This window comes from Panthera leo, chromosome A3, assembly GCF_018350215.1.
Source record: "Panthera leo isolate Ple1 chromosome A3, P.leo_Ple1_pat1.1, whole genome shotgun sequence".
NCBI lineage: Eukaryota > Metazoa > Chordata > Mammalia > Carnivora > Felidae > Panthera > Panthera leo.
In genome coordinates, this window is record NC_056681.1 from 120,869,728 (window position 1) to 120,897,079 (window position 27,352).

Here is a 27,352-nt window from a genome sequence, read left to right on the forward strand (position 1 = left end):
CACGACCTGAGCCGAAGTCAAGAGTCGGGCTTTCAACCAACAGAGCCACCCTGGTGCCCTGGCCTGATACTTGTTTGCAGAGTTATTTGCTGCATAGCTTTTCAGATGAGGCCATTACAGACAAGATCTGTCTTCTACCATGGACTCGTCTCAGCTGGGATTTGCATTGTCGCTCAGAAGTGAAGCACATGCCATGGTTGGCTTGGCCACTTGCCCCCCATTTCCCCCAGGCTGAGGCTCACTGCTCTGTAGCAGAGCTCAGTCTTTGTTAGATGGCTCAAAAAGTGGTTGTTTATGTATTCATGACCGTGTGGTTTTGTCTAAGGGCAGAATTCCCAGAACAAAACAATATTATGGTGCCATATGGATTGTGTTTTATGGTTTCTCTGAGGCTTTCTGTCCCTTGCCCAAAACCGTTAAAGCTGTCTTAGAAGCACTTAAAAGGTACTTCGGCATTGTTATAGATCATTTCCTTGGCTGATGAGAGCAAGAGGTACCAGAGAACATATGCTCCAGCATGTCCTGTTTACCCCAAACCAGCAGGAATCAGCAGAGCTCAAAAGAAGACCAAAAAAATCAACTGACTTCTGTGCCCAGCCCTACCTAGAACAGGAAGTCGTTCTGATGTTGGCTGGACCTGCCAGGATTTAAACCTAACTCTCTTGCTTCCTTAAAAAATTCTGGCTAACTATGGTCTAGATACTCCTAAAAACTAGTCCTAGCAGATTTCAAATGAAATTTCAAATGCTGTGATCCCTCTGGACCCCACCTGAGCGTGTGCGTGTGTCAATAGTGCAATGCCTAGCACAGAGGTCAGAGGCGTGATTCTATGCTGTCGCTCCTCCTGATTTTCTCCCTGAAATGCTTCACCCCTCATCCCCCAGTTTGGGGATCATAAAAATGTCCTGTTTTTCTCCCAGTACACTCCCTTAGTTACATTGTCACTTTAATTTTGATGTTTTTCTTTTCCCTCCATTCAGGTCTTAGAGACCAGCACGGAGTCTGTAAGAGAAAGTAGTTCAGAAAATTGGAAATTTCACTGAATCTAAGGTGGGTAGAAGTACAAGTTTATTATAATTACGGGCTCAAGTGCCACCTTAGTAAAGTGGAAAGAGCCCTGATTGCAACTTCAGATAGACACATCACCTCTCACGCAGAATCATAAATTTCAGTGACGGCAGCACAACAGATTGATGGCTGTGTGGCTAGTCAGGGCACATCTGCAGATAAATTGTTTCAGCCATAGAGGTTCCATTAGCACATATGCATCTTTCTCCCCACTTTCCTTTAAAATTGTCTGGAAAGAAAGATTTTGTGCCCTTGGGGACTTCTGTCTGTCTCTTACCCTTTATGAAGATGGAGCTGGGATAAGAAAGAAGCGAGGGCCCGTTTTGTGGTTCAAATGCATTAGGCAGCTGCTGGGATAATGGAAGCGGAGGCTGCTGGTCTGTAATCAGTAGCCTGAGAGCAGTGGCTGAGGACAGTCTGAGGCCTGGCTGCATTTGCAGAGGAAGTGTCTGCATGGGATGAAAGTACACTATTATGAAGCCTGCAGAGGGGGCCTGGGGACCCTGTAGTAAGATCAATGTGGGTGCCTCAAAGTATATGTTATGTTCACCATTTCCCTGGTCAGAGTCCTGTAAATGAGTCAATAAAATCACTAATGGTTGATGCGACTGTTGTGAATGTTTTGATGGTATTTTCTTTGTGATTATTGCCGGTATAAAGAAAAGTTCTTGATTTTTTGTTTGTGGATGTTGTCTCTGTATTTCTTCTGGCGGACAGTCTGGCATATAAATTATTTATTTCTTTATCACAAATCTGATTCCATGACAACTCTCCTACGAAAGACGTCTCCTTGGCCTCTGCTATTATTATAGTCATTGGAACAATAGAAGATAATCCAGTACTTGCTGGCTTTAGAAACAGAGAGAGAAGAGTTATCATCTTTTAACTATTGTTCAATGTCATGTTGAGAATATTTTGCATAAGGAAAGGCATTCTTTACAAATCTTCGTGCCCAATTTTTTCTGAATTTTGTACAGGTATTTATTATTTGATACACGCAATAGATGTGAAGTATAGGAAGGCTTAATAATAAAATGAACCACCCATCACCTAATGTAAGAACCAGAACATTACTAGAAACCATTCTGGATCCTTCTCTGTAGAGACAGTTCCACCCCAGAGGTAACTAATGTCTTGATTGTTGTAATTATCATTTCCTCATTCCTTGTCTTTTTCACCACAACCATATGTACACATTGCCCTAAACAATAGTCTGTATTTCCCCTTGTTTTGGAGCTTTATACAACGGCATTATATTGCATATAGTCTTCTGCAACTTTCACATTTATTTCTTTAATCAACATCCTGTTGGGTACTTGAGGGGAATCCTCTTTCTCTCTGTGTAGCTTCCTCCTCTACAATACTCTGTCCTGCAAACTCTAGCCACTTTGGTCTCCCCAAACTCACCTTCTCACCTCAGAGTCCTCTGGGCTCCAAATGGTGCTCTACACGGTCATCTGGGAACCCTCAAGGCAATCCCTAAGATCGCCTCATTTGTTTCCCATCTCTCAGAGATTCCTCCTTCATTGCCTCATGCCCAGTGTCTTGAAAACTTATTTCATATATGCAGACCAGTCGTTTTTAATCGCTTCAACTGAGGGGCTGGATCTGGTCTTTACTACTCCATCATGGCCAAGAGCAAGTCTTTCCACATCTTGTTCATTTATTTCTAGGTACTTTATATTTTTTGTTGCTACTGTTTAAAAATTATGTTCTATAACTGTTGCTGGAATATAAAAATGTAATTTTGTTAATTTTATGTCCAGCTACCTTGCTGTGCTCTCTTATTCTAATAATGTATCTGTAGGTCGTTTTGGGTTTTCTAAGTAGGTAATCATATCATTTATAAATAATGACAATTTTTTTTCTTCCTTTCTAATTATTATACTGTTATCTTACTGCACTAGCTAGATCCCCTGATGAAGTGTTGAACAGAAGCATTGATAGTGAGTAATCCTTCCCTTATTCCTGATTTTAAAGGGACTATTTCATCGTTAACATTTTGCCACTAGGTGACATATTTCACCATTAACAATGTTTGCTATAGGTTTTTGGTAGATAGCCTTACTCAGGTTTAAAAATCTCTACTTGTGGTGCCTGGGTGGCTCAGTAGGTTAAGCATCTGACTCTTGATTTCGCCTCAGGTCATGATCTCATGGTTTGTGACTTCAAGCCCTGCCTGCATCAGGCTTTGTGGTGGTAGTGCAGACCCTGCCTGGGATTCTCTCTCTCTCTCTACCCCTCTCTCTCCACCCCTGTCCCCCACGCTGGCCTGTGTGTGCGTAGGCTCTCTCTGTCTCTCAAAATAAACTTCAAAAAAAATGTCCTTTTCCTCTTGGTTTGCTTAGTACTTTTATCATGAATGAATATTAGCTTTTTATTAAATGATTCTGTACCTATTGAGATCGTAATTTTTTTCCTCCTTTATTAATGTGGTAAATTTCACTGGACAGATTTTTCTTTTTTTTTTATTATCATTATTTTTTTTAATATTTAGTCTTGAGAGACAGAGCATGAGTGAGGAGGGGCAGAGGGAGGGAGGCACAATCTGAAGCAGGCTCCAGGCTCCGAGCTGACAACACAGCGCCCAATGCAGGGCTCGAACCCACAAACTATGAGATCATGACCAGAGACGAAGTTGGACACTTAACTGACTGAGCCACCTACGAGCCCCTTAGTTTACTAGTATTTTGTTTCAGATTCTTGCTTCTATGTTCTGTGCTCTTTTAATCCTCTAAGGTTAGCCTGTAAATTACCTTTCATTTTGACTTTTCTTATCTGGTTTTGGTATTAAACTTATTCTGGCCTGATACAATGAGTTGTAGAGTTTGCCCTTTTTCTATTCTCTGGAAAAGTTTTCATAAGCTATGAAATGATCCTTGATAAAAAGTTTGATAGCACTTGGTAAAATCATTTGAATCTCGTGGTTTGGGTGTATATGTGTGTGTGAATGCTTTATAATATGTATTTCATTCCTTGAATATTTATGAGATCATTTAGGATTTCTGTTGTTTACACTCACACACGTATACACTCAGTTCTTCTATAATGCTTGTTTTGAAAACACAAATTTGTTCCAACACAATTGCTATATTAAAGAACAATTCGAGCATAACCTGAATTTCCTTGCTTCTGCACCAGTTTTGTCCTTAAGAGACATAGAAAAATACCCAGCAGAACGAAGAAGTCCCATAGGAGTACGCAAATGCACACACATACACACCTCAAACATCTCACAAGCAGCTGTGTCACCGTGTGTGTTATGAGCCAAACCCGTCCATTTCTGGGGCTACAACTTTCTATCCAATTTCAAATAACTTCTGCCATTTGGTAATAACATACAAGCTGCAACCCTTTCCTCCCATTGCTTCATCCACACTCCGTGTGCGCAGGAAGGGCACAGCAGCGCGAATGGGGAAGAAAGAAAACTAAGAAGACCCCAAGTTTTTGGTTTTGGGACCTGATAGATGCTGACATACTTTACCAAAAATGCAGGAGGTGGAACAAGCGTGGGAAGTGATGAGTTCTGCTTGAGGATGTTTTAACTGCCTGAAGAACACTCAGATGGGCTTCTGAAGTTCAGCAGAGCTCAGGGTTAAAATAGAGAGGTGTAACGGTGATAGTGATTGAGGGGCACCTGGCTGGCTCAGTCGGTTAAGCTTCTGACTGTTGCTTTCGACTCAGGTCATGATCTCATGGTCACAAGGTCAAGCCCCATGTAGGGCTCAGCACTGGGCGTAGAGCCTGCTTAAAATTCTCTCTCTTCCTCTGCCCACTGTACCCTCCCCTGCTTGTGCTCTCTCTTTTCTCTCAAAGAATAAATAAAAATAAAGGTGATTGTGAGTGAGATCACATGGCCCTGGGAAGCCTGAGACACCTACAGAGCATCAAAGGAAGAAGAAGCAAAGGAAAAGACAGAAAATGAAGGGCCAGAGATGGTGGAGGATAAGGGGGAAGGTGCATCATGTAAGCCAAGGGAGGATGGTGTTTTGAAAATGAGTGGCCAGCATTTAATGGCTACCAGTCACTGAGGGTTTCCCTGGTCACATATGATCTCACACTTAATCCTCAAGGCCATCCAGAGGTAATGGTGAACACATTCCTTTCAAAAAGGAAACAGGCTCAGGTTTGTTACAGAAGTTGATGAGTCACACAAGTAAATAATACGAACCCCCATTTCCTTGTCTCTGATGCTGGAGTTGACCTTTGACCGTGCTGAGCTGCATGGTCTCCATAGGAAGGCAGAGGCCAGGTTTAAGGAGTTGAGGGGGGAATGGCAAGTGGGGACAAGGAAACAACACTACGGTGGCGGGGGGCTGGGGGAGAAGAGCGAAGCAGATTGTTTGGACAGGTGGAAGATAAGGGAACGAGGAAAGGTGATTTTTGTTTCAGGATAAAGCCGATATAAACATTCACTTGTTCATTCAGTAGACATTTATGCATATTGATCATTTACTTCCAGGCACTGAGGATCTAGCAGGAAGAGCCAATGTCCCTGTCCTTGTGACATTTAACGTTTTAGTGGGGGCGGCCAGCAATAAGTAAGCAATTGATAAATACACAGTTGTACATGGAGGTAGGTCTACTAAGCACAGGCAAAGCAGGGAGAGCTTAGAGAGTGCTGGAATGCAGGAACGGTCACTGGGGAGAGCAGGAGCGCAGGAAAGGTCTCTCCGTCCCAGAAGTGACATTTGAGCAGCCCCCTGGTCTTGTGGGTCTTGAGCAAGTGAGTGGCATGATCTCTTGGATTTAAGTGGGTTTGGAAAAGGTAGCAGAAAGGGAAGGGGCGAGTGAGATGCCTACTCTTTGTCAGCAATAGGCCCAGGGCTGGGCCTTAGTGGCGAGCAGACATCCTCTTCCTCTGAAACAGGAGGACTGGCTCTGAGGGTGGGTGTCAGAAGAGGGACAGGGACACGAGGGGAGGCCCTGTGGGCAAATGTGAGTCAAAGGATCCAGAGTAGGAATAACGGGTTGAGTCAGGAATGATAATTCTCCATGAGTACAGATAATACCGTGGGATCTGAGCCTAGAGTCTGAGGTGGGGATGCTGGCATTTGGTTTCAGAGGAGGAGAGGTCCTCCTGGTACCAAAGTCTGGGCATCAGCTGTTCCTCCAACAATTGTTTCCAGCACTGGCTGTCTCCACAAGCTTTAGAGTCAGGCCCACTTAGGTTCAAGGCCATTTTTGCCACCAACTGACCTTAGGCAAGTTACTTAATCTCAGCTGTTTCCTCACCTGAGAATGAGAATAATAGTACCCACTTCGTAGCACTGCTGTGGGGGAGAAATGGAATAATACATTTTGGGCAGCCCTTGGTCATCTAACCCCTGACCCCAGAGGTGGCCCCCTGCAGCTGTATTTGGACAGTACAGTTCTGTTTGAGGCTGCACTCCTGGGAAACAGGTAACAGAATTCGGCACAAGCTTCTGATCCTACCTGAATTGCCCATCTTTCCAAAGCACGGCATGATAACATGGGAGAAACTTTACCTTGCCTTCTGTCTTAGCAGGTACTGTTCCCCACAGCCAGTGATTTTCCATTGTTGAGAAACTGGTTGTGTGTGTGTGTGTGTGTGTGTGTGTGTGTCTCCGTGTGCAGCCAGGGGTGAGCAGAGCTTCCTGGCAGCCCCTTAGGCAGATGGACAACGAAGAGAAGCTGAACCCAGCTCTTTCCCTGACGCCCTGTGACCTCAATGATCACCTACCCATGTCAGTGTCACAAGCAAGGGCAGAGAGTTCAGGCATCATATAGACCAGGTCGCACTGTGTACTCTCACTCTGAGGTCAGGTTCCTTCTCGGGCTACAACATTTGTGGAAGAAGCAAGGCGTTTCATGCTTTGAGGGGCAGACCATCCCTGAATGTGAGTCTGAGCTCTGGCAGTGTTAGGGGTGACTCTGGAACCTAAGAGGCAGTCAAAGCTCTAAAGAGGAAGTGGAAGGGGGCCTACCCCTGCTCGGTGGGCTTGGGAAAGCTGACCCCATGGAGGGGACAGAGCAGGGGGCTGGGGAGAAATGCAGGGGGCAAGTCTGCACCTCCTGGTCACCTCTTTAGGTGTCTGGGCTTTTCAAGGAGTTGCTGGGGCATCAGAACCCCCATGGGTTCCCCAACACCTCTGCAGCACCCCCCCATCCCCAGCCCACACAAGCCACTGTGGCCTGCTACCCTGACTACTCTAGAGTCTCAACTTTTTATCTCCTCCAAAGCAAAGGAGGAACCCATGCCCCAGTGGCATCTCTGGCCTGAGGAAATGCAGAATCAGGGATATATGGCTGAGGACACACAGCCAGGGGCAGTGACGTCAGGCACCCTCCCCCTTCCCTCCTTGGGCAGTGGTTTCCCAGGAGGTGGGATGAGAGGGCTGGCCACAGTCATATTTTACAGAATCAATAGAAGATAAACCTTTTAATTTTTTTTTTTTTTTTTTGAAAAAATAAACCTCAGTGGATCTTTCTTCCTCAAAGATATGGCCTTTAGAAAACTGTGGTCCCTGTGCTTTTTATAAGATACCATTTCAAAAAAATATTTCCACAAAAAGAACTTTTGTTCATAAAAATGATTGATCTTTGATGGCTCCATATCAGTCTGTGTCCATTTCCAGAAACAGTGTTATCTGAACAAAAGGGAAAGGCTTGAGAAACGCCTCTGGCGGCCTGCTCAGTCTCCTCACCCCACCGCTGTCCCCATGTGCTCCCTCTGGGGTCTGTTGGCCTCAGTGCATCTGTCTGTGTCTCTCTTCGTGACATCCCCAGCATGTCCATCTGTCCCCACTCTGCCCATTCGTGCGATGTCTGTCAGCCTCTCTCTCCGATGTCTACCGGAGTGTCAGGAGGAACAAGAGGTCTGTGTGTCTGTCCTGTCGGGTGAGCAGGTTGTGGGCTTCCTTTTTCCAGGAATAGCTGCTATTGGGATGCTTTCCAGGTCAAGGTTACCTGGAGCTGGGTGGTCAGGGGCACAGGCCTATCTGACCTGGTCTGTGGTCAACAGGCAAGAAATGACAGCTGAGGGAACTGGAGACCAGGCTGGTCCCTTCAGGAGATGTCACTGAAGACTCCATATCCCAGGGGAAAAGATGGGTCGCATGTAACCTTCGAAGTAAGTGTGCTAAGGGGCAGAGAAGAAAGGAACGTCGAGCCCAGAAGATGCTGGCTCCTGCTGTTCCAGCCCACGCAAGCTCAGACTTCAAGCAAGGGTGTAGCTGGTCCGCCTGTAAAAGGAAAAGGGGCCAAAGAGAAAGATGAGGGTGGAAGGGGACTCTGTCCTGCCATAGACCCCACGCCCAATGGAAGTGGCAGGTCCCTGCAGTCCTAGCAACTCCTCCCCTTCACAGCCCCTTGGGAAAAGCTACAGCCCTTGTTTCCCCAAGTCCCCCCAACAATTCCCCATGTGCATGTCACTCCGAGTGTGACATGTGATCTCAGTGTTACTCGGCCCAAGTCTGAGCCATCCACACTGAGAATGAGGGACGGATGACAATGCCACTTCCTGCCAATCCTGTACAGTCCAATGTATGCACACGTGCTCAAAGTTCTGAGTGTGTGAGCATCTCCAAAAATGCGGCCACGTGCTCGTGAAAGCCACTGGGCCGGACGTGTTGACGCTGCAGCACCAGCTTGGCCGTGGCCTCTGTGCTGGGCTTGGTTCACGGAAGTGAATAAAACACAGCCCTAGCCGTCCAGATCCCCCACAGTCCACTGGGAAGGCCAGCCAGTGGGTATCTCATCCCTGTGCGGAGGGATCAGTGCTCGGAAGTGGGAAGGACAAGGCTCAGGGAGTGGCTCAGCACAACCTGTGGGGGAAAGAGTAGAAGACAACCCAGCTTTCAGCTCCCAGGCTAGAGGATGGTGCCATCACAGGAGGAGGAGCCTAATGGGGGAAGAAGATGAGTTCGGCAGTTCGGGGTTCATCAAAACTGACTCCACGCTGGTGGGACATCAGGAGGAGATGTGCAAATCAGAGCCCGCCATGTGGTTCCGGAACTTGAAGGAAGTCCAGGGGGGAGGGGCAGCTTTAGGAGTCACCGGGCACAAGAGGTGCTTGAGATCAAGCAAGTGGATGAGGTGAGGGGGCCAGGGGCTGAGAAGGGAGCCCTTCCACACCACCCTCTGACAGGTAATCGAGGGAGGGAGACTGAGAAGGGATGAGCAAAGCAGCTGAAGAAAATCCAGGAGAAGATGGCATCACCAAAGCTAAGTGCAGAGTCCGCAGAAGCAGGAGTGCTCAACCGTGTACGTGTCTCGGGGCACCTGCCGACCGGTCAACCTCACACCAGTGGATGTTTGTGCTTCCCTGCCGTGTGTACCCGTGTGCATGGGGTGCCCACCTCTGAAGGCTCAGCCGGCGGGAGTTCTGGCTGGGCACCTTTGGAGTGGGGCTGACCATGAGGATGCACAGACCGGTGAGGATCATGCAGGTGGGCACGGCGCCGATGAGGACCTTGAGGGTCACCACCACCTGCTCCGCCTGCTTGCAGGCTCCTGCCTCATACCCCGCAAACCTGGAGACACAGCATCCCACGCATCCAGCTCAGATCTCATGGAGCCCGGCTCCCTGCAGGAGGGGTCCCAGATACCCCACCCCCACACTACCCTGAAATTCGGATTCACTTCCTGGCCAGATCAGCCTGATCATGGCGGAAGGGAGAGTTGAGAGGATGGGCTGGCCAGGGAGGAGCTCAGACAAAACTAAGAATGTGGGGTACAGCCCCCAGAAAGGCCCCTCTCAGTCATGTGCACAGGGCAACCCGAGGCAGGTGGCTCCCCTACACTCTCTAAAGAGCAGAGCTTGGGTCCCTGACTCATGGGTGTCCCCTGGCCCATTAGGGTGGAGAACTCTGCCCTCTTCCTCCCACTCCAGTGGGAGTTAGTCTTTTGTGCCTCTAGTACAGTCCAGCCCTGGGACTCACCCCAGACTGAGAGTGGAGATGCCCAGGGCGCCTGCGCCGGAAAGCTTGGAGAAGAAGACATAGGATGAGTAGAAGATGGTCTCCAGGCCTGGGCCGTGCTGGTGCTGCAGCTGGAAGTCATCCACCACCTCTGGAAGCATGGACCTGGGGGAAGGGGCTGCAGAATTACCCCTTTTGTCCCCTTGGTAGCCATCAACACAAGAGCTTTCCGGGGACAGAGACCAAATCGGATCCATCCTTGGGTTCCTGCTGCCCAGGACCAGGAGTGGCCCACAGGGAGCCAGGCAATATGTGTGCTTGCGTTTCCTCCCTTCCCCCAACACAGCTGCCCACCGTTCCTGCTGTCTGGTGCTCTTTCAGGAGAGCTCCAGCGACTGAGCTGGTGGCCTCCGTCTCCTGCATGTGGGAGGGCCCTACCCAGCACAGGCTGGGCACAGGGGGCCTGGGACAACAGGTGGATGTGAAAGAGGACATACCCCTGAGGAAGGACATGATGCTCCCACCCCTCCCCCTCACCCAGCCTACCAGGGTAGCAGCAAGGACACAGAAATGCTCATGCCAGATACAAAGGCCACCACATATGCCACAGGTGCTGTGGGCACAGCAGCCAACAGGATTGCAAAAGGCACCATCACCTGGGGAGATAGATACACTAGCTGATCCCTCCACCTGCCCCGGACTTGCTCTTTCAGTCCCACATTCACCCGTCTTTACTAATGACCCTGCACCTGGTCCTTTGCTAGGGATCGAAGACAAACAAATACAGATCAGCCCTGCCAGCTCCCAGGAGGCCGAGGCCCCAAGGCCACTTCCCTGACCCCACCACCTTCCCTGAAGGCACCTCGGCCCTTGCTTCCTGCCTCACTCACACAGATCCCAAAGGCCGATGTCTTCTTCCCAAATCGCTGTAGAACCCACTCCCACAGTGGCGTGCTCAGCACAGCTGAGACCTGTGAACAGACAGAATCATCCCAGTCCGGGCCGTGCTGCCAATGTCTTTACCCACCCAGGTTCCAGAAGCCCTGGCTTTTAGGTGGGATGCTCGAACTCCACTTTGCCCCCAGATTGGAACCAGTGGCTATGAACTTTATGACCCCGGACCCAATCCCACCCTCTGCTGGAGCGCAGATGACTAAGATCACAGCAGAGTCCAGAATGTTGACCAGAATTCCGGCTATGCCATGTCTTGTCAAGGACCACATAGTTCCCCAACCTAGGCCCCTGACTGACCTTGCCTCTGCCACCTCAGGACCACTCACCAGGATGGTTAGCACCACGCCCTGGACATGGTCATGTAGCCGGGAGGCATGTGTACAGAACAGGACCAGGTAGCTCTGCTCCACCTGAGGAGACCAACAGGAAGTAGGCTTGCATAGGGAATGGCAGGAACTCAGAAGTCAAGGGCAAGGCCTAGGTCTCAAGTCTGGCCTCTTCTTTGGGACCTCGAATACAGGTTGCTGCTGCCATCATGCAATCCTCTCCCCCACAGAGGACACTTAGCCCTGACACAGGGATGAATAACCATTTCTAGTCCCTCCTCACTCTTGCCTGGCTAGTGGACCTCACCACGCAGATTCTGTCAGGTTCCTAGCATCGGGGCCCTGACCCTCCCAGCCCCACAAGCTCTGTCCAGGTCTCTCTTCTCCGTGCACCAAACTCCCTAGGCCCCGTGCCAGCCACCATTTCTCCCTATTAAAGCCCAACTCTGGTTGGTGGAGCCGGGAGACCGAAGCCGAACATACACAGGGCAGTATGGCTAGAGCCAAGGCCAGAGATACCTGAATGGCTGCTGAGATGAACAGGAAGGAGATGACCAGCTTCAGGTAAGGTGGGTGCCGGACAGTGAGCACCAGCCCAGCCAGGAAGCTCGGGCCTGGGCCTGAGGCTGGGACGGAGGAGCCTGTGACACAGGAAAGTGACACTTGGGCTTGGCAGAGTTCAAAACCAAAACCCACGCCCCAGAGGAGTCCTGTCCCTGCTTCTGCTTCCCACACTCTGACTGCACTCCCTTACCTGGTCGCTCCTTCACCCCTAGGCAGAGCAAACTACTGCACACAGGGTAGGTCACAGCAACCACAGCGGAGGCAATGGAGTAGAGACGAGTCTATGGGACAGGACAGAACTGGGGTGGAGGTGATGTCTCCCACCTACGGAAGAGGGGACACCCCGATGGGGGCAGAGGGACCCTCAGCCCAAGCCCAAGGATGCTGGGTGCCCCTCCTCCCAATCACCACAGCAGGAGATGGAGACCTCAGGGCCCAGAATGGTCCTTCTGCTGCCCCCGTGGCTCCTGCATGAATAGGAGGGCATCCATGCCACCAAGGGTCTGAGCCCTTCCTCTCTCCTTCTCTCTCATTTTTTAAGGCACAGATTTATTGCTGGGACTTCTGCAAGCTAGACCCTGAGGTTACAGTGGTGAATAAGTGACTCCTGCTTCGAGTGTGGAAGACAGACTCATGAGCCAACAGTTACAATATAGTGTGACTCACAATGACACAGACAAATGTCAACAACAGAAACGGTGCTCCCTGTCACCCAGGGGAAGATATACAAGTAATAAAATATATGTAGACATGCACAGGAGTAACAGTCACCTGCTACAGGAAAAGGTCGCCTCTGGGGAAGGGAAGAAAGAAGGAGGCAGGCTTGGGTGGGCTCAGCACGGTTGCACAGGACCCCACATTCAGGACGGTGCTGGGGTAGGCGTTAATGCTCTGCTGTCACCGTCTTGAAATGCTTGATCATTTTATCTATGAATTCGTGTTTTGTGAGTGAAGTCTGATGGGACGGTACAGCGGGACGTGACGTACCTGAAGCTTTGTGCTTTGGCTCACAGGAGGCTCCACCTCCTGGGGGTGGGGTCTCAGCCTCCTGCTTCCCATTCCTTTGCACTTTAGGCCAGGCCAACCCAAGGCCCCTGTCATCCGCACCCAGAGAGTGACCTGGTACCTTTGGGGAGGGGGCCTGTGGAGGCCTGAGTGGGGGGTGAACATGCATGTGGGTGGAGTCAGTCTGGGAGGGGCAAGGCCACCACCTCTGACCCTCAGCTGGCAGCGTCATGATGGGCCTGACGGCAACTTGGTGGGGCCCCTCATGCACCTGGACCCAAACAATCCCTCGGTTAGGGCGGTGGGCCGTGGGAAGGACAGACTGACTTCCCTGCTGTCTCTGGAGCCCCGTGTTTTCATTTTGCACTGTAAAAGGCAAATTTCGTAGCTGGCCCTGCAGATGGGTCTGGGGATGGAAACAAGGGACTTCATTGTCATGTCTCTTCAGTGGGCGCTGGGCCAAGATGTGCTACTATTCTCCTCCCATTGATTCTCAAGCCCGGGTGGGGGGCAGAATCCCCTGGAGGGCTTGTTCAAATATGGACTGCTGGCCTCCTCCCAAAATTTGTAAATCGGGGTGGGGTCCAAGATTTGCCTTTCTAACAAGTTTCCAGGTGCTGCTGCTGCTGCTGCTGTCCAGGGACCGCACTTTGAGAACCAGAGCTGTATAATTTTTTTTTGTAAATCTGACATATTTATTAAACGAGCTGGCAAACAAGAAAGACGCAGAGAAAAGCAAACCCGGGGAGGAGCAACCTGTGCCAGGACATGAAGGTGAGGGCCACCCATGCTGGAACTCCTTTACAATGGCCACCTGACTGTGCTGGGGGAAGGGCTGGAAGCTGGGGTGCCGTGTGGGAAGCTGTTGCAATACTGGGGTGACCGGGGAGATGTTGGTGTGTGGGCCAGGCTGGAGCAGTTGGGGATGCAAGGTCATGACCTGATTCCAGATCTGCGGCCTAAAACACGGAGAGGAGTTGGTAATGGGCTGGAGCGGGGGTAACGATTGAAGAGAGAGGACTAAATGATGGCTCCTGGGGTTCCGCTGGATAATGGTATCACTTGCTCAAGGGAAAAGTCGCTGAACTTGATGGATAAAATAGATGCATGTCCCTTAGTTGCTGAAGAGAGATCTGGTTTGCAGGGAGAGGAAGGGGGACTGCTCCCAGGTCTCCCTTGTCCTTGCACACCGGGGGTGAGGCTGGGGGTGGGGGCCACCTAGTCAGGGCTGAGTGGGACAGGCCACAGGAGACGCTTCCTCCCAAGCTCTGCAGGGACGTCAGACCCTCTCCCCTGCCCCTCCCTGCCTGTGGTCCCTCTCCACCCCTCTCCCGTCTTGCTGGTCTGCTTTAGAGGGAGGCAGGACGCCGAGTCCCGCCGGAGGAGCGGGAGGGAGCGAGAAGCGAGCGAGGACAGGGTGGCGTGGGCACTCACCGCGTCGGGAGAGACGGCGACCGGTCCGGGGAGCGCGGCGTCCTCGCACCTGTGCGGCCCGTGGGCGCCCGACACGATGAGGCCGTGGACGGCGGCCCCTATCAACGTCCCCGCCATCTCCATGGTCATCCCTGAGGCAGAGCGGCGCCAGGTGACCGGCGCTGGCGGGCCCGGGGGCGGCGGCCTCCCGCCCGATCCCACACCCGCACTCACGGTACGCGGTGGCCGAGTCCCGCTCCCTCGGGCAGGGGGTCAGGAGCATGGTGAGCGCCGCGTAGGGCACCTGGAAGAACTGGGCGCCCAGGCCGGGCTCAGGCTGGCCCCCGCGGCCCAGACGCAGCTTCTGGGGGCCCGGGACCACAGCCCCCAGGCCCAAGCCGGTCCCTGCAGCAGGCTGGCACTGCCAGGCTGATCCCCTGTAGCCCAGAGGAAGGGGCGTAGGGCCGGAAGGGTGAGCAGGTGCCAGCAGTGGGGCCCTCCAGGACACCTACCCTCTCCCCTCCACACAGACTTCACAGTGGCCAATGGCCCTCTCTGGGGTTCCCGGAGTCCAGGCCCCGGGCAGGGGAGCCACTTGCTTACCGTGGCCAGGGCCTGGAACAGGGAGTAGAAGGTGGTGTACCAGAGGCCCCGCAAGCTGGTGAAGGGGGGCAGGAACCATAGGAGGAAGTAGGCCGTCGTGATGAAGGGTGTACAGCCCAGCACCCTGTGGAAGCACAGCCGAGGTAGGGCACCAGGACAGGGCGACTCTAAGGGCAAACCTGGAACAACCAAACCCCTCTGGGCAGAAATCCTCCGTCCCCAAGAGGAGCCCCGGGCTGGGGCTCTCAGGGTGGTCGGGGGAGGTGGCGGTAGCCTGCAGTGTGGGGCCATTCACTGCAGAACTCTGGGCACTTGGGGCCTCCACTTGCCCATTCTCTGTATCCAGGCCTTCCAAGGCCTCCAGCCCACCCTGGCCACAAGTAGACCCCTAGATCTGGCCTGGAAGCCTTGGAGGCTTTGTCCAGCCCTGCGCCACCTGGTGAGGGAAAGCCCCTAGGAATATCTCTGAACTCCTGCATGGCTCAGCCTGACCTACTTGGGTACCAGCACCTATTACTGTCCTGTCCTCTAACCATCCACTGGCTTTCCACGGGGGCTGGGAGCCAGGATCTGTGGGGCTGTGGGGCCGCTCACCAGGGCATGAGTCGTCCAGACCCTGTCCTCCTACTTCTGTTGATGAAGAACCCAGCCACAGGGTCAGCAGCTGCCCCAGACACCTTTCCTCCAAACAGGACAAGTGACACCTGGGCAGCAGGGATCTGAAAAGCACAGGTCGGGGGGTGGGGGGGATAGCCAAGGCCCCGCAGCGTCAGAGAGGGGTGTCTGGGCCTGCCCACCTGCCAGGAGAAAGTGCTGGCAACCTGGCAGGGGGCAGAACTGTGGTGTGAAGGTCTATTTGGTCTCTTTCCAGGGACACAAATCCAGAAGGCTCTAAGGGCACGCCTGCACTAGTGAAGAGAGGGGCCAGGGGAGGAGCTGACAGGCACACACTGGCACATTCCCGTTATCACTCATGCCCAGCCACTTCTGGAGGAGGCTTGGGGGCCCTCATCAGAGGTGGCTCAGTGCAAGAAGGGTGACAGAGGTAGGCTTTTTGTTTCACAATGTAAATGTTTTATTCGTTTTTCTGATTACATAAATGACACACTCGTTATAAAAACATTCAAACAGTACAGAAAAATACGAGCAAAGCTCATCTGAAATCCCCCCATCCTGAGACAACTGCCAGAGCATTTTGGTGATCACCTTTTCAGGCATTTATTCATGTGCATTCAGAATTTATAATTTTACCTAAATGAGATCGTATCAGTGTCATTAAAAAAAATCATAGGTACTATATTAGAAATCTTTTTTCTGCTTCCCCTCTGTCCTCCATCCACCATTCCCTCCTATAGCCAACATTAACAGCCTATAGATATCCTTCTGTAATTTATTTTCTCCATGCTTGTATTTTAACCATATATAGTCACATACACATACTCATGTACCTACATACATGGGGTGTGTCTTTGTTTTGGTAAAATGGGATCAATTTGTATCCTGTTCTCTCAAAGTAACTTCTCTCACTTGAGGGTCATTGCGGAAATCCCTCCAAGTCAACTGGTATGGATCTAGCTCATTCTTTTGAATGGCTACAGAATAGTCCATTATGTGGATATTGCATAACTTATTATACAACTACTTCTGTATTGTTGGGCATTCATATTGTTTCCCGATTTTTCACTACAAAAAGCCCGCAGTAAACATCCTTGAGGAGGTTGCCCTCAAAGGCACTTGGCTTCCTGTCAGGTTGGGGACAGCAGTGCCATCTGCCAAGTGAAGTACAGGTAGGGTTGGAAGAAGTGGGTACCAAGGAAGATGGGGGGCCCTGTGCTGCTGTCCACACTCACCTGTGCCACATCAAGCAGGAAGAGTTGCAGGTAAAAGGCAGTGGCGCTGGAGGCCACCTGGTTGGGGATCCCACCAATGCCATAGCACACCTTGGTACAGAATGAGAGGTGACCAGCTCTGCTGTCCTGGGGAGAGACGCAGGAGCTAAGCCCCCCACCTGCGCGCGCATGCGCGCGCGCACACACACACACAGTTCCCCACACCCTCCTGACCCCCATAAGCATCCTGAGGTCCCTATGTCTGGAGGGCTTTTCCAGTAACCTCTCAGTCCTGATTTGCCCTAAATCATCTTAAAAGGAAGTGAGGCAAAGAGGAGGAAAAAAAAGTCCTAAACCATGACCTCTCAAAGATTCCACAGTGGAAGTTCTTCCTTACACTTCCCTCTCCGTGCTTACTGCTACAGTCTGTTTTACTTTGAGTCAGCAAGCCAGAGGGAACTGGGGGGGTCAGGAGGCCCCCAACTTTGCCACCAACTCCCTGTGTGACCTTGAATAGATCACTGAATCTAAGCCTCGTCTGTCAAATGGAACATTCCTGCCAACTTCAAGAGTTGTTTTGATGCACAAACGAAGCCGAGTGTTATTTGCTCCAGGAGCGGAGTTTAATGTTCAGGATTTCTGCCAGCGCTGAACCACTGGCAGCCTGAAATCAGCCGTGGCGAATTTATACCACAGATATCAGCAAACACTACATATCAGAGGTGCTTTCTTTATTTTCCTGGAGAGACTGTTTCCCAGCCCATCACTGAGATAAAGTATTGTTTATGACTCCAAATGTGTGCGTATCTCACAAGCCCTAAGCTATCCAGTGAACTCCAGACTGGAATATTCGACTGCCTACTCAGCCCCACATGGTTGCCTACCCGGCATTTCAGCTAAGCATGGTCAAAACACAACTCCTGATTTCCACCCATTGTCCAACCCAACTCCTAACCCTATTGTCCCCATTGCATTAAACGGCCTCCATGTCCACTCAGCAGATCAAGCCACAAACCTAGGAGCCCTTGATTTCTCTTTCCCAATCCCCCCACCAAATCGATCAGTGGCCTCCTAAATGGCTTCCCTGTTTCTGCTCTCGTTCCCTACTGTCCACTCCCTATCCAGCCGTGTAACATAAATTTGATCGTGTCTCATCTCTGCTTAAAACCCTCCAACAGCTTGCCATTGCAGTTTGAATAAAATTCCGCATCCTTCCCATGGGGCCTACAGGAATCCACAGTCAGCCCCTCCCCCCATTCCCACCTCACTTCAACAGCTCTCCTCAACCATGGTGGCTTCCTTGCTATTCTTCAAAATGACCATGCCCATTGCTGCCTCAGGGCCTTTGCACTTCCTGTTGCTTCTGTCCACAAGGCTTTTCCTCCGAGTTTTTGCAGAGCTGACTCCTTGCCATTCAAGTCTAAGCCTGAATGTCATCTCAGAGAAGACTACCCATGTCTCTCTCTCTCAATTATACTATCTGATATGTTCTCATTTATTTCCTGCCTCTCCCCACAAGAATATAAACTCTCTGAGAGCATGCACTATAATTTTTTATTCACTACCATGTCCCCAGTACCTAGAGCAATATTTGGCATATGCTCAGTATAGATATGCTGAAGAAATAAATGCCATGAAGACACTATGTAAAAGGCTGTTTCTCCAAAAGATGCTGGGAATCCTTCCTTTTCATCCTTTGCTCAGGGACATAAGGGGGAGTAGAGGGGACTATGACTTTACCCATTTTAGTATCTTGCGGGACACCCCAAATGGGCCCTTCTGAAGGGAAGTTCTTGCTAGATAAGGGTTTATCATATCCTTTGCACACTCTTCCTGTTCTCAGAAGAGAACCACACACAGGGCAAAATGTGATGTCCTTTTCTGACATTGGTGTGAACATTATTTCAACTTCCAGAAAATGTTATTAACAGGCAGAATCCAACTTGATAGCCCCACTTCACCCCATGGGACTCTTGTTTCCCCCTAAACACTCCTAGCAAGCTTCTGTCACATAGAAGTCACTGGAAAGAGAAATTCCAGCTGAAACTCTCTTGGAACCTCGAGGATGACAGTTTCACCCACTTAAATCACAAGCCTTTCACAGTTAACGGAGCACCGGTTTTGGTGCTAGACTAACTTGGATTCAAATTCTGTCTGCCACTTCTAGGGCAAGGTACTGAAACGTGGCTGGGCTTCACTTCCTCATGTGTAAAACGGGGTAAAAAATACACCTCGGAGGGTTGTTAGGGGAATGTAAGCCTGGCACTTCAGTTTTCCCTCTTGCCATTAATCTCACCCCGAACTTCCCTGGGAAATGAGGGTCTCCAGGGGGCCTCCTTATCTCACTTTCTTTCTTAGGGGCCACAAATCCTTTGCTCTGAGGCGTCTGAGAGGAAGAACTGAGGCAACAAAGGGAAACCAGGTGCAGCGGCGCCACGACGGACCACTGCGCGCGGAGCAAGCAACGGACCTGTGCGTCCAGCGGCAAGCTCGGAGGTCCTAACCCCTCTCCAACCCGGCCGGGCAGGCGCCCCGCCCCGGCCACGCAGGAGATGAGGAAAGACGAGGACACCCCTGCCTTCCCACCTGCTCTCCACCCTCACTGGGAAGCCGGCTGCCAGGAAGTCATCTCTGGGGGGCGAGGGCCCAAGAGAGCCTGGTGCCAGGTTTTGAGAGGCTGGCTGAGCCTGCACGCTGTGCCAGGAGCCTGGGGTGAGGGGCAGCCCCGCACACACACCTGAAAGTCCCACCTGCCCGGGGTACAGGGGCGCCCTGGGAAGACCCGGGGTGTGGTGGACAACAGCCCTAGATTGGGAATCGGGAGCCCAGAGACCCGCCCTGGTCCCGCCAGCCTGGCTAAGACGCACCCAGCGGGTTACTTCACTTGTCCAGGACTCGCGAGCATCTGGCCTCTCGGCTCTCAGCGGTCCGAGTCCACCAAGAGGGTGGGATGTGGGGGTCGGAAATCTGGAGCCCCGGGCCGGGGCCCCGCGCCCCTTCCCTCCGCCTCCCTCGCGCAGCCCCAGCTCCCCACTCGCCCTCGCCCCGCGCTCACCGAGCCGCGCTCCGAGGTGCGCGCTTCCGGCGGCGGCGGCGCCTGGACGGCCGGGGCCCGGGGCGCTCCGGGAGACGAGGCCATGGCGCGCGGCAGCTCCGCCCGCGGCCGCTGCCCTGCGGCGTTATCGGCCGGCCGGCGCCCCGGGCCCCGCGGAGAGGGCGGCCCCGGGGCCGAGTGGGCGCGGCGCGGCGAGGGGCGGGCGGCGCGCGGGGCGGCGGGAAGCCGCGAAGTGCTGTTTCGTTTCCACAAAGGCGAAGTGCCTTGAGCCCAAATTCGCAGCGGGAGCGGGGGTGGGGTGGAGGGGCGGCCGGGAAGTCCCTCGGGACCGCTCTCCTCGGGGAAGGTCCCGGGGGGAGGGAGAGAGGGAGAGGGAGAGACGGACAGCCAGCGGCGGTTCGCGCTACACCCCTGCTAAATCCTGGCGGTGAAAGTCGCCAGATCAATTTATTTGGAAAACGAAGCTATAGAATGGACTTGTTTAGACTAAGATTGTGGCCGAGAGGCTTCCAACCGGTCAAGTTTAATACAAGATGCCTGAAACACACGCTGTCCAGCCTCACACAGATGGCATAGTATAGCCATGTAGCTAAGTTCTGGCCGGTGGATGGCTGGAGAGCAGCGTTCCAGAAAAGTCCTTACGAGAGAAGGGGTCACATCACACACTGACTTCAGACTTCAGTGTGTGAAGTCAGTAAAAATGCACCACGGACGTAAGCGTAAAGGTAAAAGTATACACCACCTCGAAGAAAACCGGAGCAAATCTACACAACCTTGGGTTAGACAGCTGTTTCTTAGGACACCACAAGCTGGACCATATCTAGATGAACAACTGTGCTGCAAACAATCCAACGAGTGAAAAGACAACCCTCTGAATGGGAGAAATATCCCCACATCATAAGGGCTGGTACTGGAATATATAAAGAACACTTACAACTTAACAATAAAACACTTAAAAACGGGCAAAAGATTTCAAGAGGTACTTTTCAATAGACAAAAAATAAGCACATGAAAAGATGCTTATGTCATTAGGGAAAACCAAAACTACAAGATCCCACAGCACTGGATGGCTAGGAATAAAAAGACCAACAATAACAGCACTGGGGAGGACGTGGAGAAATCACACATTGCTTGTGGGCATGTAAACTGGTGCAGGTGCTATAGAAAATGTTGGCAATTCTTCAAAAAGTTAAACATGGAATTAGCATATGCCCCAGCAATTCTTCCCAAGTATATACCCTAGAAAAAAAATGCTCACACAAAAATTTGAACACAAATATTCATATCAAGATTTAAAATAACCAAAAAGTGAAAACCCAAATGTCCCTTAACTGATGGATAAATAAAATGTGGTAGGTGTATCCATACAGTGGACTATTTGTTATTCCACAATAAAAAGGACATGGATGAACCTTGGAAACATTAAGTGAAAAGATACGAAAACCATATACTGTATGATTCCATGTATACAAAATGTCCAGAATAGGTGCATCAACAGAGTGTAGAACTGAGGGCAGTGAGTACAGGGTTTCTTCTAGAATGAAAACACTAGACAGAATGAAAACACTCTGAAATCAGATTGTGGTGATCCTGGGGTTATACTAAAAGCCACCGAATTGTACAGTTTAATTGGGCTAATGGTAAGGTAGATTACGTCCCAATAAAGCTACTTTGTTTGTTTTGCTTTTGTTTTTAAAGGGAAAGGTGTGTGCTTCTTCCCACTGGATGAAATGCAAATGTGGTGACTGGTGCTAGGACAGTCATCTTGAGACATGGAGGTCAGTGATGGTATGTGGAGACAAGCAACACGAGTCTGACCTTTCATGAAATGCTTCTACCAGCCCTGAATTGCTTCCATCCAAATTTTGCATGGAAATGAGTAACATTTTATTTTGAAGCTACTATGAGTTTAGATTTTCTGTCATGGCTAAATACAATCCTAAAGTATGCACCATCCGGTCTAAAGCAAGCCATTCCATTTCCAATGCCTCAATTCTTTTTGAGGTGTAACTGACACAGAACAGTATACTAGTTTCAGGTGTACAAAGTAGTGATTATTTCCTTATACTGCAAAATATGCCTCAATTCTTTAACCTACAAAATGGGTACCTTCTGTTTCCTTGATTGCAGCCTTATCAACAGTGGAAGGAGAATTAGATGATACATGTGCTAAATATTTAATTCTTTGGAAACTAAAACTCAAGCTGAAATTTCTTTGAATAATCTACCTTTACATACATTTTATTTGCGTTTTTAGGCCTGGGAACACTTCATTCCCAATATTTGTACTCTGCAGCACATACTACCACAGTTTTAATTTTGAGAGAAAAGTTAAAAAAAAAAAATGCCCTGCATCTTTTTTTTTTTACCCAGAAATATAATTAAAATACAAGGCATCTGTCCCTAACAGCTATTGTTCCTAAAATGATGTTCCTAATATAAATTTTTAAAGACAGATATGTTAGACTTCAAGAGATAAAACAGCAGGATTACAATAACCAAGAAGCCTGCCTTTTAATTAAATAAAACTAAACACTGAGTCACTTAAAAATATCTGAAAGGATGAACACCAAAATGTTATTAGAGGTTATGTTTGAAAGGTGAAATAGGTGATTTACAGATCATTTCAGCATATCTGCATTTTCTAATTTTCCACAATGAGTATGAATTACCTGTGAAAAAATATTTAAAATAAATGACAAAGAACCAAATATTAGTCTACTCAATTAGCCACTTCTATTTGAAGATTTAGTGTGATGAGCAATTTTTTAATTAAATGGTTTGTACTTAGAGAAAGAACAAAGAAGTAAACTCTACCAAGGAGTTTTCATGCTAGTTCAACTCAGGACACAAATGGTTTTTAAAACATCTACCTCTGAGTATTAAAACTACCATATCTTAACACTTTTGAGTATTGAATGAAAGTAACACTGATTAAAGTACCTGACAAACAGAAGGCACCTAATAAACGTTCATTCTCAAACTGAAGGTCTTTGCCAGATAAAAATAACAAATGCATCCAGATGTAACTATTTTATGAGACAAATGTAGATTATTTCACAGATCCTTTTAATGAATTATTTCATTCTAAAGACAACAGTTCTTTAACCATTAGCAAAAGATTGCTTTTAAAATAAGGCACTGAAATAGATGCATACTATATTTTAACACAAACACAATGAAAAAAGTATTCTGAATGAGAAAAGTATATAAAATAAATAAGACCAGTTTTGTAGCCTGCGTAACGCATAGTAATTTAACCATTAAATTAGAATCCGTAAAACTAGAAATGTACTTCTATGTATCAGCCTTAACAATGATTCTCAAGAAACTGATTACGAGTTCTGAAGCAACTACACAGGTCAAATTGTGTCCTACACCCAAAGTGTTTGATGATTTTCAAGTCTGCCTTCCCTTGCCAAACCAAATTCAGTCTATATTTTCTAAAGTATGTTTTGTGTATTCTACATATTTAATTAACAACTTTACAATTTTAAACTTTAAGGTAGACAGCTTTATCAGATGATTCTCATTTTAGAAAACCTCTGAGAATATTATTCACATTAATGAAAGTTTTCACAGTTAAAAAATGAAGGTTACTGCTGATGATGGGTCTTTGTAGGAACTTGTCACTGGGGTGTATTCTACATGTACACACAAGAAAGCCCCCTATGTATCTTGTGGATAAATAATTATAAACTGGAAAATCCACAAAGGAGGCTTTTCTATAGGTACAAGAAAAATATTTCCAACAAGAAGCCCCTTTATAGAAAAAAATGCAGAATCGCATATTGACTAGAATTATGCATATCAAATTATAAAATGCTTCATGATAGGTCTAGGGAAACATTTTCTTAGAGGCTGAAAAATACACTAACAATCATTTTATATTTGAAACAGTTCGCTGATTTTTACCATCCTTTCATTTTTTGTCAAAACGCCACTATTTTTGTTTCACTAAAGAGAGAGAGAGCTCTAACAGAGCTGTAAACATCACTGACAGTATTTTCTATTATATATCTGTTCATTTCTGGGAGTAAATGACAAAAGCAAAAGGCTCTCCTTTGCTCTCTCTCTCTCTCTCTTCCTAATAAAAGGACAGGCCTCTACCATTTGTAAGGCTGGGAGCCAGAAAAGCAAGCACTCTTACTATGGACCTCAAACAGAAGGCATATCTTATAAACCAGGTCACCTAGCTATGTGTATATTTCCCTTTTGTTATTCCTGAGCTTCTATTAAAAATCTCACTTAAATGTTCCACCCTCATCTCAGCTCTGCTTAGAGAAGATGAAGTATAAGTTTCTATCATGATTAGTTAAGAGTGAGAGGGGAACAGTCTAAGGACCAACTGAGTGAGATAAGGATACAACTTAAAGGTCTGGAAGTCCCATTTCAGTGGAGTCTTCCACTGTTCACAGTGAATGAAGCAGGCAGGTTTTCTTTCTTAGGGTAGAAGCATTGTGTTGGATTTCCTGAACACAGGTACTTCTCCTGTGTACCTAAGAATCAGATGAAATTAAACCTGCAGGATCTGGGACCCATCCCAGACACAATAAATCAGAATGCGTCTGGCAGGTGCCTGGAACAGACATTTTGAAATGCTTTCCAAGTGATTCTTACATGAATGTTTGAGAATTACTGTGAACCACTGCTTTGTAAGAATGGTTCTTTCAAGAGGTCCACAAAGTTAAAACTATTTTCAGAATCAAACTAAGACATTATTTGCTTTTTTTTTTTTTTTCATTTTCTCATGAACATACAGTTGCGTTTACTAGCAGCTACATGGTGTGCAATATCACAACAGATTGAATGTGGAAGCAGACGTGAGGTTCCATCTGTCTTCTTTTAGACCGTAAAGACAGTTGCAAAAAATGGAACACAATGCCACTTTTTTCACGAAATCTTTAGAAAATGCATTTTTCATTAAAATGTGATTTATACTAACATGTGCTTATTATTTTATTGAATAAATATCTTTTAACTTTTTATTTTCAATGTTATATATATATAACACACATAAACAAAAGGTCTTGAGACCAAAAAGTTTGAGAACTGTTCTTTCCGGCAGATACCCACTACTGCCCTATGGACATTACTGCTGACAGGTATGGCTACTTAGTTTCTTGGCACATTGAATGTACATTTCACTTTAAATAAGATTCAAATAGAGAATTTGCAAAATAAGCTTCTTAAACTTATGTTCAGGCAAGGGAATTCAATCTGACAATGAAATATTCAAGTCTAACCAGTTTTAGTTAGAACTTTAAAATAAACATGTTTCCCTTGGTGGCATCAGAACGTAAATAAATAATCCTTTAACGTATACACAGGTTGACTCTGATATATGGAATAGGAAACCGTAGTTCACGTGATGCATTTAAAAAATAGTAGCAATGTGCCAACACAGGCATTAGAACAGATTCTACGTGAGTGGTAGCAAATGAAAGGTTTACTCAAAATGTTAGCTAAAAACAAAACCCTAATTTTCAAAAGAAAATAAAATAGGGGATCAAGTTGGATTCCTGGATAGAATTTTTTAAAGATTACACTTCTTGAAAGTATAGAAATGTGAATAGGCAGATTAGTATTGACATTATACTACGATGCCCAATTTTATTCTTAAATAAAAATATATTTTAGATACTGTGCCAAATTAACATTTGAGTATATCTTGCCATTAGAAAATAAAAACTGAGAACACTTTGAGGTTCAGGCATAGTTGTGGTGAAAGTAGTCCTTTCTAGCCTTCTGACTGTATCCCAGGTATAAAATAATTACATTGATGTTTTGAATTTGCATGTACAAATTTCTTAATGTATTGCTATTTAAAAAATCTGAGATAGCTGACATTGAAACAAATCACTGCTGGTTGGGACCATCTGAATGAATGATGTGTGAATACATTTGCTAATTTATACCATATTTAGATTCTATAGGATATAGTGATTTAATATATCTTATTGTTGAATAACTGGTATTTGAAAATAAGTGTTTTCTGAGTAGCCTTTTGGAAAAAGTGCATTGAATACAGTTTCTAGTCATAGTTTACATTCCTAACTTGTACTTATTTAAAATCTTCTCATCAGGAGGGAGTTAAATAGCGCTCTAACCAAAAGTCCAGCAAATCAGATCTACTTTCCCTCATTTTGGTTTGAGTGTTCATTTACAACCATCATTTCTCTGCAAACTTTCCACTTAGTGTATCAAAAATCAATGTTATGAAAGTTCTCTAAAAGGTTCAGCGGTTTTTTGGAGTCTCTGAATGATTACAGCATTCTGTAAATCTGCTTCTTCCAGTGTGAGTGTTTCATCTAGCAATCTGAGGGAAGGAAGAGCTGTGGCCAGGGAAAAGGGAGGGCTTCTCTGAGATCCTTGGTATTTTTCAATGAAGTCTTTGATGTGGCTTATCCTGTAAAATAGCACAGACTATTAATATAATTTTATGAAAACGTGGATTAGTTAACGTAAGGTAATAACTTGATGATATTTAGCTATGTTCATACATAGAGCAGTGAAATTATGATAGAACTAATCATCTGGGTTTTTTTTAAATGCTTATTTATTCTTGACAGACAGACACACACACACACACACACAGTGCATGGAGGAAGGGCAGAGAGAGGGAGACACAGAATCCAAAGCAGGCTGCAGGCTCTGAGCCACCAGTACAGAGCACCATGCAGGGCTTGAACTCACAAACTGCAAGATCATGACCTAAGCCAAAGTCGGACACTTAACTGACTGAGCCACCCAAGCGCCCCAGGTTATCTTTCTTAAAAGTTGACTCTGGGGGCGCCTGGGTGGCTCAGTCGGTTGGGCGTCCGACTTCAGCTCAGGTCACGATCTTGCGGTCCATGAGTTCGAGCCCCGCGTCGGGCTCTGGGCTGATGGCTCAGAGCCTGGAGCCTGTTTCCGATTCTGTGTCTCCCTCTCTCTCTGCCTCTCCCCCGTTCATGCTCTGTCTCTCTCTGTCCCCAAAATAAATAAACGTTAAAAAAAAAAAAAAAAGTTGACTCTGGATAGTAAGGAATTACTATGATTTATCTTTAGTGTGATGAGGGTGTTATAGTTACATTTTTAATTTTTTTTAACTTTTTTTATTTTAGAGAGTGAGACAGCCAGAGAACTTGAGCAGGGGAGAGAGGCTGAGGGGGAAGAGAGGGAAGGAGACAGAGGGAAGGAGAGAGAGGGAAGGAGAGGGAAGGAGAGAGAGGGAAGGAGAGAGAGGGAAGGAGAGAGAGGGAAGGAGAGAGAGGGAAGGAGAGAGAGGGAAGGAGAGAGAGGGAAGGAGAGAGAGGGAAGGAGAGAGAGGGAAGGAGAGAGAGGGAAGGAGAGAGAGGGAAGGAGAGAGAGGGAAGGAGAGAGAGGGAAGGAGAGAGAGGGAAGGAGAGAGAGGGAAGGAGAGAGAGGGAAGGAGAGAGAGGGAAGGAGAGAGAGGGAAGGAGAGAGAGGGAAGGAGAGAGAGGGAAGGAGAGAGAGGGAAGGAGAGAGAGGGAAGGAGAGAGAGGGAGGGAGAGAGAGGGAGGGAGACGTGAGGGAGAAAGAGGGAGGGAGAAAGAGGGAGGGAGAAAGAGGGAGGGAGACACAGAAAGGGAGACAGAGGGGGGGGGTGCTGAAATCAAGAGTCCCAACACCTAACCGACTGAGCCATCC

General features: G+C 48.1%; 2 protein-coding genes and 1 long non-coding RNA gene across 6 annotated transcripts in view; 1 reads left to right on the forward strand and 2 right to left on the reverse strand.

Annotated features, from left to right (window-relative positions):
• Positions 1 to 6: 6 nt before the first annotated feature.
• On the forward strand, positions 7 to 3,067 carry LOC122215137. The gene is made up of 3 exons (XR_006200257.1): positions 7 to 1,050; positions 2,046 to 2,190; positions 2,976 to 3,067. It is a non-coding gene; the product is annotated as an uncharacterized LOC122215137 (long non-coding RNA).
• Positions 3,068 to 7,510: 4,443 nt separating this feature from the next.
• MFSD2B (major facilitator superfamily domain containing 2B) lies at positions 7,511 to 19,837 on the reverse strand. 2 transcript variants are annotated; one of them, XM_042933571.1, is made up of 14 exons: positions 19,700 to 19,837; positions 16,666 to 16,791; positions 15,410 to 15,534; positions 14,816 to 14,939; positions 14,447 to 14,525; positions 14,234 to 14,364; positions 11,985 to 12,075; positions 11,750 to 11,871; positions 11,231 to 11,314; positions 10,841 to 10,921; positions 10,497 to 10,606; positions 9,972 to 10,115; positions 9,390 to 9,563; positions 7,511 to 8,273 (listed from the first exon to the last, which is right to left on the reverse strand). In XM_042933571.1, the coding sequence occupies exons 1-14, from the start codon at positions 19,781 to 19,783 to the stop codon at positions 8,249 to 8,251; spliced, it is 1,500 nt and encodes a 499-aa protein (XP_042789505.1). In that variant the 5' UTR covers positions 19,784 to 19,837; the 3' UTR covers positions 7,511 to 8,248. The 2 variants fall into 2 exon arrangements, with proteins under 2 accessions (XP_042789505.1, XP_042789504.1); XM_042933570.1 differs by lacking the exon at positions 19,700 to 19,837 and having other exon boundaries at positions 16,666 to 19,601.
• A 5,354-nt stretch (positions 19,838 to 25,191) lies between these two features.
• UBXN2A (UBX domain protein 2A) overlaps positions 25,192 to 27,352 on the reverse strand; it is a 44,966-nt gene continuing 42,805 nt past the window's right edge. For all 3 annotated transcript variants that reach the window (XM_042933572.1, XM_042933574.1, XM_042933573.1), the window contains exon 7: positions 25,192 to 26,108. In XM_042933572.1, coding sequence (XP_042789506.1) covers positions 25,916 to 26,108 — 193 coding nt within the window. In that variant the 3' untranslated portion in view covers positions 25,192 to 25,915. The remainder of the gene's footprint in view (positions 26,109 to 27,352) is intronic.